At 58.6% G+C, this 12,856-nt stretch overlaps 1 protein-coding gene across 1 annotated transcript in view; it reads right to left on the bottom strand.

Annotated features, from left to right (window-relative positions):
* fam234b (family with sequence similarity 234 member B) overlaps positions 1–12,856 on the bottom strand; it is a 101,561-nt gene that overhangs the window by 12,298 nt on the left and 76,407 nt on the right. Inside the window, exon 10 of the mRNA XM_038783983.1 lies at positions 6,062–6,232. Within this exon, the coding sequence (XP_038639911.1) occupies positions 6,062–6,232 (171 nt within the window). The remainder of the gene's footprint in view (positions 1–6,061; positions 6,233–12,856) is intronic.

The raw sequence follows: 12,856 nt of genomic DNA, 5'->3' as shown, positions 1-12,856 counted from the left end.
AAAACTTAAGAGCTTCCGGGTTCGAACCCGGCTCAGTGTCAGGGACCCTACCCACTGCGTCACAGCACCTCCCCCAGCATTCTTTGCCCAATGCTAACTGTCCTCGATAAGGTGTGGTCAAGCTGCAATCTGTGTGGTGTAGGTACACCCACAGTGCTGTTAGGAAGGACGTTCCAAGATTTTGACCCAGCGACAGTGAAGGAATGGCAAAGTCACAAACATCTACTGAAAGTAACAACCCGTCTATTCAAGGGAGGGAGGGAGGCAGGAAACAGGAATTGTGGGCCAGTTAGCTTGACGTCTGTCATGGGAAAGGTGATAGAGTCAATCATTGAAGAGCTATAGCTGGGCATTTGGAAAACTGAGACAGCACGGTTTTGTGAAAGGAAAATCCTGTTCGACCAATTTATTAGAGTTTTTTGAAAAGCAACATGCACTGTGCATTAAGGGGAGCCTGACAGATGTACTGTACTTGGATTTACATGGGCTAAACAGCTGGCTTGCAATGCAGAGCAAGACCAGCAGCACGGGTTCAATTCCCGTACCTGCCTCCCCAAACAGGCGCCGGAATGTGGGGACTAGGGGCTTTTCACAGTAACGTCACTGAAGCCTACTCGTGACAATAAGGATTATTATAATTATTATTAACATATTAGTCTGGGTATAAAGATTGGCTGCCAGAAAACAGTGAGTACGTGTAAATGGGTCATTGTCTGATTGGCATGAGGAGCTGATGGAGGCCGGGGTCACTGGGCTGATGGAGGCCGGGGTCGGGTCACTGGGCCGGGGTCGGGGTCACTGGGCCGATGGAGGCCGGGGTCGGGGTCACTGGGTCGGGGTCACTGGGCTGGGGTCGGGGTCACTGGGCTGATGGAGGCCGGGGTCGGGGTCGGGGTCACTGGGCCGATGGAGGCCGGGGTCGGGTCACTGGGCCGGGGTCGGGGTCACTGGGTCGGGGTCGGGGTCACTGGGCCGATCGGGGCTGGGGTCGGGGTCACTGGGCCGGGGTCGGGGCCGGGGTCAGGGTCGGGATCACTGGGCCGATGGAGGCCGGGGTCGGGGTCACTGGGCTGGGGTCGGGGTCACTGGGCTGATGGAGGCCGGGGCCGGGGTCACCGGGTCGGGGTCACTGGGCCGATGGAGGCCGGGGTCGGGGTCACTGGGCTGATGGAGGCCGGGGTCACTGGGATGTTGGAGGCCGGGGTCGGGGTCACTGGGCTGATGGAGGCCGAGGTCGGGGTCACTGGGCTGATGGAGGCCGGGGTCGGGGTCATTGGGCTGATGGAGGCCGGGGTCACTGGGCCGATGGAGGCCGGGGCCGGGGTCACTGGGCTGATGGTGGCCGGGGTCACTGGGCTGATGGTGGCCGGGGTCGGGGTCACTGGGCTGATGGTGGCCGGGGTCGGGGTCACTGGGCTGATGGAGGCCGGGGTCGGGGTCATTGGGCTGATGGTGGCCGGGGTCACTGGGCTGATGGTGGCCGGGGTCGGGGTCACTGGGCTGATGGTGGCCGGGGTCGGGGTCACTGGGCTGATGGTGGCCGGGGTCGGGGTCACTGGGCTGATGGTGGCCGGGGTCGGGGTCACTGGGCTGATGGTGGCCGGGGTCGGGGTCACTGGGCTGATGGAGGCCGGGGTCACTGGGCTGATGGAGGCCAGGGTCACTGGGCTGATGGAGGCCGGGGTCGGGGTCACTGGGCTGATGGAGGCCGGGGTCACTGGGCTGATGGAGGCCAGGGTCACTGGGCTGATGGAGGCCGGGGTCGGGGTCACTGGGCTGATGGAGGCCGAGGTCGGGGTCACTGGGCTGATGGTGGCCGGGGTCGGGGTCACTGGGCTGATGGAGGCCGGGGTCGGGGTCACTGGGCTGATGGAGGCCGGGGTCGGGGTCGGGGTCGCTGGGTCGGGGTCACTGGGCTGGGGTCGGGGTCACTGGGCTGATGGTGGCCGGGGTCGGGGTCACTGGGCCGATGGAGGCCGGGGTCGGGGTCACTGGGCCGATGGAGGCTGGGGCCGGGGTCACCGGGTCGGGGTCACTGGGCCGATGGAGGCCGGGGTCACTGGGCTGATGGAGGCCGGGGCCGGGGTCACTGGGCCGATGGAGGCCGGGGTCGGGGTCACTGGGCTGATGGAGGCCGGGGCCGGGGTCACCGGGTCGGGGTTACTGGGCCGATGGAGGCCGGGGTCACCGGGTCGGGGTCACTGGGCCGATGGAGGCCGGGGCCGGGGTCACTGGGCCGATGGAGGCCGGGGTCGGCGTCGGGGTCACTGGGCTGATGGTGGCCGGGGTCGGGGTCACTGGGCTGATGGTGGCCGGGGTCGGGGTCACTGGGCTGATGGTGGCCGGGGTCGGGGTCACTGGGCTGATGGAGGCCGGGGTCGGGGTCACTGGGCTGATGGAGGCCGGGGCCGGGGTCACTGGGCCGATGGAGGCCGGGGTCGGCGTCGGGGTCACTGGGCTGATGGTGGCCGGGGTCGGGGTCACTGGGCTGATGGTGGCCGGGGTCGGGGTCACTGGGCTGATGGAGGCCGGGGTCGGGGTCGGGGCCGGGGTCACTGGGCTGATGGAGGCCGGGGTCGGGGTCGGGGCCGGGGTCACTGGGCTGATGGAGGCCGGGGTCGGGGTCGGGGCCGGGGTCACTGGGCTGATGGAGGCCGGGGCCGGGGTCACTGGGTCGGGGTCACTGGGCTGATGGTGGCCGGGGTCGGGGTCACTGGGTCGGGGTCACTGGGCTGATGGAGGCCGGGGTCGGGGTCGGGGCCGGGGTCACTGGGCTGATGGAGGCCGGGGCCGGGGTCACTGGGCGGATGGAGGCCGGGGCCGGGGTCACTGGGCCGATGGAGGCCGGGGTCACCGGGTCGGGGTCACTGGGCCGATGGAGGCCGGGGTCGGGGCCGGGGTCACTGGGCTGATGGAGGCCGGGGTCGGGGTCACTGGGCCGATGGAGGCCGGGGTCGGCGTCGGGGTCACTGGGCTGATGGAGGCCGGGGTCGGCGTCGGGGTCACTGGGCTGATGGTGGCCGGGGTCGGGGTCACTGGGTCGGGGTCACTGGGCTGGGGTCGGGGTCACTGGGCTGATGGAGGCCGGGGTCGGGGTCACTGGGCTGATGGAGGCCGGGGCCGGGGTCACTGGGCTGGGGTCGGGGTCACTGGGTCGGGGTCACTGGGCTGATGGAGGCCGGGGTCGGGGCCGGGGTCACTGGGCTGATGGAGGCCGGGGCCGGGGTCACTGGGCTGATGGAGGCCGGGGCCGGGGTCACTGGGCCGATGGAGGCCGGGGTCACCGGGTCGGGGTCACTGGGCCGATGGAGGCCGGGGTCACCGGGTCGGGGTCACTGGGCTGATGGAGGCCGGGGTCGGGGTCACTGGGCTGATGGAGGCCGGGGTCGGGGTCACTGGGCGGATGGAGGCCGGGGCCGGGGTCACTGGGTCGGGGTCACTGGGCTGGGGTCGGGGTCACTGGGCTGATGGAGGCCGGGGTCGGGGTCACTGGGCTGATGGAGGCCGGGGTCGGGGTCACTGGGCTGATGGAGGCTGGGGCCGGGGTCACTGGGCTGATGGAGGCCGGGGTCGGGGTCACTGGGCTGATGGAGGCCGGGGTCGGGGTCACTGGGCTGATGGAGGCCGGGGTCGGGGTCACTGGGCTGATGGAGGCTGGGGCCGGGGTCACTGGGTCGGGGTCACTGGGCTGATGGAGGTCGGGGTCACTGGGCTGATGGAGGCCGGGGTCGGGGTCACTGGGCTGATGGAGGCTGGGGCCGGGGTCACTGGGCCGATGGAGGCCGGGGTCGGGGCCGGGGTCACTGGGCTGATGGAGGCCGGGGTCGGGGTCACTGGGCCGATGGAGGCCGGGGTCGGCGTCGGGGTACTGGGCTGATGGAGGCCGGGGTCGGCGTCGGGGTCACTGGGCTGATGGTGGCCGGGGTCGGGGTCACTGGGTCGGGGTCACTGGGCTGGGGTCGGGGTCACTGGGCTGATGGAGGTCGGGGTCACTGGGCTGATGGAGGCCGGGGTCGGGGTCACTGGGCTGATGGAGGCCGGGGCCGGGGTCACTGGGCTGGGGTCGGGGTCACTGGGTCGGGGTCACTGGGCTGATGGAGGCCGGGGTCGGGGCCGGGGTCACTGGGCTGATGGAGGCCGGGGTCGGGGCCGGGGTCACTGGGCTGATGGAGGCCGGGGCCGGGGTCACTGGGCTGATGGAGGCCGGGGCCGGGGTCACTGGGCCGATGGAGGCCGGGGTCACCGGGTCGGGGTCACTGGGCCGATGGAGGCCGGGGTCACCGGGTCGGGGTCACTGGGCTGATGGAGGCCGGGGTCGGGGTCACTGGGCTGATGGAGGCCGGGGTCGGGGTCACTGGGTCGGGGTCACTGGGCTGGGGTCGGGGTCACTGGGCTGATGGAGGCCGGGGTCGGGGTCACTGGGCTGATGGAGGCCGGGGTCGGGGTCACTGGGCTGATGGAGGCTGGGGCCGGGGTCACTGGGCTGATGGAGGCCGGGGTCGGGGTCACTGGGCTGATGGAGGCCGGGGTCGGGGTCACTGGGCTGATGGAGGCCGGGGTCGGGGTCACTGGGCTGATGGAGGCTGGGGCCGGGGTCACTGGGTCGGGGTCACTGGGCTGATGGAGGTCGGGGTCACTGGGCTGATGGAGGCCGGGGTCGGGGTCACTGGGCTGATGGAGGCTGGGGCCGGGGTCACTGGGCCGATGGAGGCTGGGGCCGGGGTCACTGGGCTGATGGAGGTCGGGGTCACTGGGCTGATGGAGGCCGGGGTCGGGGTCACTGGGCTGATGGAGGCTGGGGCCGGGGTCACTGGGCCGATGGAGGCTGGGGCCGGGGTCACTGGGCTGATGGAGGCCGGGGCCGGGGTCACTGGGCCGATGGAACACTGGATCCAGAGGACAAGAATGTGTTAACCTTTTAAAATATTTTTTTTAGAGCACCCAATAATTTTTTTCCAATTAAGGGGCCTACGTTGGTCATCTTCTGGGTTGTTGGAGTGAGACCCACACAGACACGGGGAGAATGTGCAAACTCCACGCGGACTGTCACACCCGGGACTGGGATCAAACCTGGATCCTCAGCGCTGTGAGGCAGCAGTGCTAACCACTGCGCCACCGAGTCACCATCGTGAATGTGTCATCTTAATACAAGGTCATTTGTGGTTCCAGTTTGACAGTTCAAATCTCACCATGCCAGTTTTTAAATTAGAATTAAGTTAATTAAATAAATTTGAAATGTAAAGCTAGTCCCAGTAATGGTGACCACAAAGCTATTGCGTTGTCATAAAAATTTGACTACTGTCCTTTAGGGAAGGAACTCTGCTGTCCTTGATCTGGCCTACAAGTAATTCCACATCCACAGAAATGTGGTCGATTCTACGGCGTTCACCAGCCCCCCCCCCCCCCACCCCCCCCCCCCCCATATCTTTCCATCCTCCTCACCCCAAATGCTGTACTTAACTGCTTCTTCAAAACATACCTCACCTCTGCCACTTAGAAAGGCAAGAGCAGGGGCAGCACGGTGGCGCAGTGGGTTAGCCCTGCTGCCTCATGACGCCGAGGACCCGGGTTCGATCCCGGCTCTGGGTCACTGTCCGTGTGGAGTTTGCACATTCTCCCCGTGTCTGCGTGGGTTTCACCCCCACAACCCAAAAATGTGCAGGGTAGGTGGATGGGCCACGCTAAATTGCCCCTTAATTGGAAAAAATGAATTGGGTACTCTAAATTTATTTTAAAAAAAAGACAAGAACAGTGGGAAACTGGGAGCCACCAAATTGCCCTCCGGGTCACATGCCCTTCGAACTTGTCAGCACATCGTTGTTCCTTCATCGTCGCTGGGTCAAAATGCTGGAACTTCCTTCCGAACAGCACTGTTGGGGTAACTGTACCAGATGGACTGCAGAGATTCAAGATGGCAACTCACCAATCTGTCTTCAACAATAATGAAGATCGAGCAATAAATGTTGACCTTATCAATAATGCCCAGATCCCGAGAATGGATAAATTAAAAGTGCAAACTCTGAGGGGTTCACTTTGTACTGGAGGGGTTCACTCTACCCACCAAGGAGGCCGCTCCACTCACGGAAATCTTCACTTCGCACTCTTTGGCCCAGAACAGGAATGCAGATCTCCCGTCAGACAGCGGTATCGAGGCTGCCTCCGATCCCTGGATGTGACAGCCCAGTTTTGTTGTCCACAGCTCCTCGCCCGAGCTCCCATCAATGATTAAACTCTAGGAGCAGAATAAAACGTTTGCAAAAAAGGTTGGGATTCTGCAGCCAATAAGCAACACAAGGTTCACCCGCAGGCATTATTTCAGAAACAGCGGCTACCTACAGTCATGGTGAACACACAAACGCATAAGAAGCTATGTCTGTAAGCTTTGTCCCAACCAATCAAATATTCTTACCATCCTGTTGAGGGTCTACACTGCTGCCCATACTAATCAGATTAGTACACTGGGCTAAATCGCTGGCTTTGAAAGCAGACCAAGGCAGGCCAGCAGCACGGTTCAATTCCCGTACCAGCCTCCCCGAACTGGCGTCGGAATTTGGCGACTAGGGGCTTTTCACAGTAACTTCATTGAAGCCTACTCGTGACAATAAGCGATTTACATTTCAGAAGAGTGGAAATAAAGCACTGAGCAGAAATATTAAAGGGAAAGTGGATTAGCACGAGGAAATAGTGATGGGGTTTGGATCAGTGGTTCTCAACCTTTACTGGTTGAAGAATCCCTTTAAAATGGGTTAATAATCTAAATTGTTCATTCTTCAAGACAGTCATCTGGGGTGTTTGGTTGGGTTTGCTGGGTGGGTGGGTGCCTGGTCAGCTGCAAATAGGACAGGTTACCGCAGACAACTGCGTTTTGTTTGAGCCTCTGGCTTGGGAATTTCCTCCGCTTTTTTCAAAGGAGGTCACACTCGTATTTTTATTTGGTTGTGTCAAGTGCCGCGATCCTAGGTGAGCTTCTTCCAGGACTCTGGGTCGACATGAAAACTCCAAATGAAGCCTCCAGCGTGTCCGTCAATAGCACTTCCGTTGCCCATCGTGCCAGCGCACACCAGATCGAACTCTCCATAAAAGGTTTGCCCTGATCCCAGCCTGGCCTCAACTCCACCGTCCAAGCCCGTTCTCCATAACCCGTCAGCTCATTACCAATTAAATATCCGTCTAACTCCTCCTTAAATTTACTCAATGTCCCGGGATCCACCACGATCTGGGGTAGTGAATTCCACAGATTCACAGCCCTTTGAGAGAAGTAATTTATCCTCATCTCGGTTTTAAATCTACTATCCCTTATCCTACAACTGTGACCTCCCATTCTAGATTACCCTAGAACATAGAACATAGAACGATACAGCGCCGTACAGGCCCTTCGGCCCTCGATGTTGCACCGACATGGAAAAAAACTAAAGGCCATCTAACCTACACTATGCCCTTATCATCCATATGCTTATCCAATAAACTTTTAAATGCCCTCAATGTTGGCGAGTTCACTACTGTTGCAGGTAGGGCATCCACGTCCTCACCACTCTTTGCGTAAAAAACCCACCTCTGACCTCTGTCCTATATCTATTACCCCTCAATTTAAGGCTATGTCCCCTCGTGCTAGCCACCTCCATCCGCGGGAGAAGGCTCTCGCTGTCCACCCTATCTAACCCTCTGATCATTTTGTATGCCTCTATTAAGTCACCTCTTAACCTTCTTCTCTCTAATGAAAACAACCTCAAGTCCATCAGCCTTTCCTCATAAGATTTTCCCTCCATACCAGGCAACATCCTGGTAAATCTCTTCTGCACCCGTTCCAAAGCTTCCACGTCCTTCCTATAATAAGGCAACCAGAACTGTACGCAATACTCCAAATGCAGCCGTACTAGAGTTTTGTACAACTGCAACATGACCTCATGGCTCCGGAACTCAATCCCTCTACCAATAAAGGCCAACACACCATAGGCCTTCTTCACAACCCTATCAACCTGGGTGGCAACTTTCAGGGATCTATGTACATGGACACCGAGATCCCTCTGCTCATCCACACTACCAAGAATTTTACCATTAGTCAAATATTCCGTATTCCTGTTATTCTTTCCAAAGTGAATCACCTCACACTTCTCCACATTAAACTCCATTTGCCACCTCTCAGCCCAGCTCTGCAGCTTATCTATGTCCCTCTGTAACCTGCAACATCCTTCCGCACTGTCTACAACTCCACCGACTTTAGTGTCGTCTGCAAATTTACTCACCCAACCTTCTGCGCCCTCCTCTAGGTCATTTATAAAAATGACAAACAGCAACGGCCCCAGAACAGATCCTTGTGGTACGCCACTCGTAACTGAACTCCATTCTGAACATTTCCCATCAACTACCACTCTCTGTCTTCTTTCAACTAGCCAATTTCTGATCCACATCTCTAAATCACCCTCAATCCCCAGCCTCCGTATTTTCTGCAATAGCCGACCGTGGGGAACTTTATCAAATGCTTTACTGAAATCCATATACACCACATCAACTGCTCTACCCTCGTCTACCTGTTCAGTCACCTTCTCAAAGAACTCGATAAGGTTTGTGAGGCATGACCTACCCTTCACAAAACCATGCTGACTATCCCTAATCATATTATTCCTATCTAGATGATTATAAATCGTATCTTTTATAATCCTCTCCAAGACTTTACCCACCACAGACGTTAGGCTCCCCGGCCTATAGTTACCGGGGTTATCTCTACTCCCCTTCTTGAACAAAGGGACCACATTTGCTATCCTCCAGTCCTCTGGCACTATTCCAGTAGCCAATGATGACCTAAAAATCAAAGCCAAAGGCTCAGCAATCTCTTCCCTGGCTTCCCAGAGAATCCTAGGATAAATCCCATCAGGCCCCGGGGACTTATCTATTTTCACCTTGTCCAGAATTGCCAACACTTCTTCCCTACGCACCTCAATGCCATCTATTCTAATAGCCTGGGTCTCAGCATTCTCCTCCACAATATTATCTTTTTCCTGAGTGAATACTAACGAAAAGGATTCATTTAGTATCTCGCTTATCTCCTCAGCCTCCACACACAACTTCCCACCACTGTCCTTGACTGGCCCTACGCTTACCCTAGTCATTCTTTTATTCCTGACATACCTATAGAAAGCTTTGGGTTTTGGGTTTTCCTTGATCCTACCTGCCAAAGACTTCTCATGTCCCCTCCTTGCTCGTCTTAGCTCTCTCTTTAGATCCTTCCTCGCTTCCTTGTAACTATCAAGCGTCCCAACTGAAACTTCACGCCTCATCTTCACATAGGCCTCCTTCTTCCTCTTAACAAGAGATTCCACTTCTTTGGTAAACCACGGTTCCCTCGCTCGATCCCTTCCTCCCTGCCTGACTGGTACGTACTTATCAAGAACATGCAATCTCCCGTACCCCAAAACTACAATCCAGGTTCCCATGCCCCTGCTGAATTAGTTTAAACCCCCCAAAGAGCACGAACAAATCTCCCCCCCCAGGATATTGGTGCCCCTCAGGTTCAGATGTAGACCATCCTGTCTATAGAGGTCCCACCTTCCCCAGAAAGAGCCCCAGTTATCCAGAAATCTGAATCCCTCCCGCCTGCACCATCCCTGTAGCCATGTGTTTAATTGCTCTCTCTCTCCCTATTCCTCATCTCACTATCACGTGGCACGGGCAACAACCCAGAGATAACAACTCTGTTTGTTCTCGCTCTGAGCTTCCATTCTAGCTCCCTAAAGGCCTGCCTGACATCCTTGTCCCCTTTCCTACCTATGTCGTTAGTGCCGATGTGGACTACGACTTGGGGCTGCTCCCCTACCCCTTAAGGACCCGGAAAACACAATCCGAGACATCACGTACCCTTGCACCTGGGAGGCAACATATCAAACCTAGAAAAGGAATCATCCGCTCTACGTCTATTTTGTCAGTACTTTTTATCATCTTGTGTAACTCAATTAGATCCCCTCTCAGTATGAAAAATGAAAAAATGAAAAATCGCTTATTGTCACGAGTAGGCTTCAAATGAAGTTACTGTGAAAAGCCCCTAGTCGCCACATTCCGGCGCCTGTTCGGGGAGGCTGTTACGGGAATCGAACCGTGCTGCTGGCTTGCTTTGGTCTGCTTTCAAAGCCAGTGATTAGCCCTGTGAGCTAAACAGCCCCTTTTATCGGACTAAACTGCTCAATCTCTCTCTACACACGACAAACCCCTCATCTCTGGAATCAATCTAGTGAACCTCCTCTGAACTGTGTCTAACGGGCAGCACGGTAGCATTGTGGATAGCACAATGGCTTCACAGCTCCAGGGTCCCAGGTTCGATTCCCGGCTGGATCACTGTCTGTGCGGAGTCTGCACATCCTCCCCGTGTGTGCGTGGGTTTCCTCCGGGTGCTCCGGTTTCCTCCCACAGTCCAAAGATGTGCAGGTTAGGTGGATTGGCCATGATAAATTGCCCTTAGTGTTGGGTGGGGTTACTGGGTTATGGGGATAGGGTGGAGTTGGGTAGGGTGCTCTTTCCAAGAGCCGGTGCAGACTCGATGGGCTGAATGGCCTCCTTCTGCACTGTAAATTCTATGATTCTATGATTCTAACGCAACTACATCCCTCTTCAAATAAGGGGACCAAAGCTGTACACAGTACTGCAGGTGCGGTCTCACCAATGCCTTGCATGGACTTCCGGTTGCGGCTATGCGGAGCTAAGCCGCACGTTCGGCAGCTCCCGCCAGGAACGGACTTTTGGGCTCTTTTTAGGGCCCCCAGCGGTACTTGCTCGACGGTTCCCGACGTGGGAAGGTGTCTGCAGCGGATCCCCAGTGGTCTATGGTCTGGACCAGGAGTGGGGCCAGCAGAATAGCGGTGACAGCGCCTAGGAAAAAGCGGGGGGAAGAAAAACAAGATGGCGGCCGGTGGAGGCCTCGAGGAATGGAGGCAGTGGGCGCAGGTGCAGCAGGAGACTCTCCAGCGCTGTTTTCAGGAGCTCAAAGTGGAGCTGCTAGACTCGCTGAAGGCTAATACAGACAAGCTGCTGGCGACGCAGGCAGCCCAGGGGGTGGAGATCCGGGAGCTCCGACAACAAGCCTCCGAAAGAGAGGATGAGGCCCCGGCCCTCGCGGTAAAGGTGGAGATGCACGAGGCGCTCCATAAGAAGTGGCAGGAGCGGTTCGAGGAGATGGTGAACCGGTCGAGGCGGAAAAATTTGCGGATCCTGGGCCTCACGGAGGGGCTGGAGGGGTCAGACCTGGCGGCCTATGTGGTCGTTTTGTTGAACTCGCTGATGGGAACTGGGTCCTTCCAGGGGCCCCTGGAGCTGGAGGGGGCCCACAGAATACTGGCCAGGAGACCCAAACCAAATGAGCCGCCACGGGCGGTGCTGGTGCGGTTCCACCGGTTCGTTGACCGAGAGTGCGTGCTTAGGTGGGCCAAGAAGGAGCGGAGCAGCAAGTGGGAGAACACGGTAGTGCGGATCTACCAGGACTGGAGTGTGGAGGTGGCTAAGCGGAGGGCCGGGTACAACCGGACGAAGGCGGTGCTCCACAGAAAGAGTGTGAAGTTTGGCATGTTGCAGCCGGCGCGTCTGTGGGTCACCTACAAGGACCGGCACTTTTATTTTGAGTCCCCGGAGGAGGCGTGGGCCTTTGTGCAGGCCGAGAAGTTGGACTCTAACTGAGGGTCGGGGGCGGGGGTTTGTATGTAACTGTGTTAACTTTTGGTGGGGGGTTCTCTGTTTTATGTTGGTTGTGTGTTGTTTCTATGGCGGGTGGGGTGCTGTCTTTTTGCGTGGGTTCGGTGGATGGGCTCGAGTCGGGGGGTAAACTTGGAGTCTGGGGAGCTGGTGGTGGGGGCCGACAATGGGAGCTACCCTAGAGGAGGTGGGGTCGGGCAGGGAGTCGCCGGGGTCAACAGAAGTTAGCTGGCTCACGGGAGTGCTATGGAGGGAGTAACGCGGCTGGGAGGGGTCCTAGCCTGGGTTGGGGGGGGTACCGGGTTGCTGCTGAAATGGCCAGGAAGGAGCTGGAGTCTGCAGGGGGGGCCGGGGTGGGGGTTTGCCACCGTGGGGAATGGGCCGAGCGGGGGGCGCTGGCCTGGGGCGGGCAGGGGATGGGTTATGGCTAGTCGGCAGGGGAGGGGGGCAGGGAGCCCTCTGATCCGGCTGATAACCTGGAATGTGAGGGGGCTGAATAGGCCGGTCAAACGGGCCCGGGTGTTTACGCACCTGAAGGGGTTGAAGGCGGATGTGGCTATGCTCCAGGAGACTCACCTGAAGGTGGCGGACCAGGTTAGACTGAGGAAGGGGCTGGGTAGGCCGGGGCTGGATGCAAAAAATCGGGGGGGTGGCGATCCTGGTGAGAAAAAGGCTGTCGTTTGAGGCATCAAAGGTGGTGGCTGACAGTGGAGGGAGGTATGTGATGGTGAGCGGCAAGTTGCAAGGGGAGCGGGTGGTGCTGGTGAATGTCTATGCCCCAAACTGGGACGATGCGGGTTTTATGCGGCGCATGTTGGGACGCATTCCGGATCTAGAGATGGGGGGGCTGATACTGGGGGGGGGACTTCAACACAGTGCTGGATCCCCCATTAGATCGATCCATGTCCAGGACGGGCAGGAGGCCCGCGGCGGCTAAGGTGTTGAGGGGGTTTATGGACCAGATGGGAGGGGTGGATCCTTGGAGGTTCGCGAGGCCGAGGGCCAGGGAGTATTCATTTTTCTCCCACGTGCATAAAGCCTATTCCCGGATCGATTTTTTTGTACTGAGCAGGGGGCTGATTTCGAGGGTGGAGGATGCCGAGTATTCGGCCATAGTCATTTCGGATCATGTCCCACACTGGGTGGACCTTGAGCTGGGGGAGGAGAGGGACCAGCGCCCGCT

This window comes from Scyliorhinus canicula, chromosome 23 (genome assembly GCF_902713615.1).
Source record: "Scyliorhinus canicula chromosome 23, sScyCan1.1, whole genome shotgun sequence".
In the NCBI taxonomy this organism is placed as follows: Eukaryota; Metazoa; Chordata; class Chondrichthyes; order Carcharhiniformes; family Scyliorhinidae; genus Scyliorhinus; species Scyliorhinus canicula.
The sequence above is the reverse complement of the archived record's forward strand: the minus strand, read 5'-3'. Positions and strand labels throughout refer to the sequence as shown.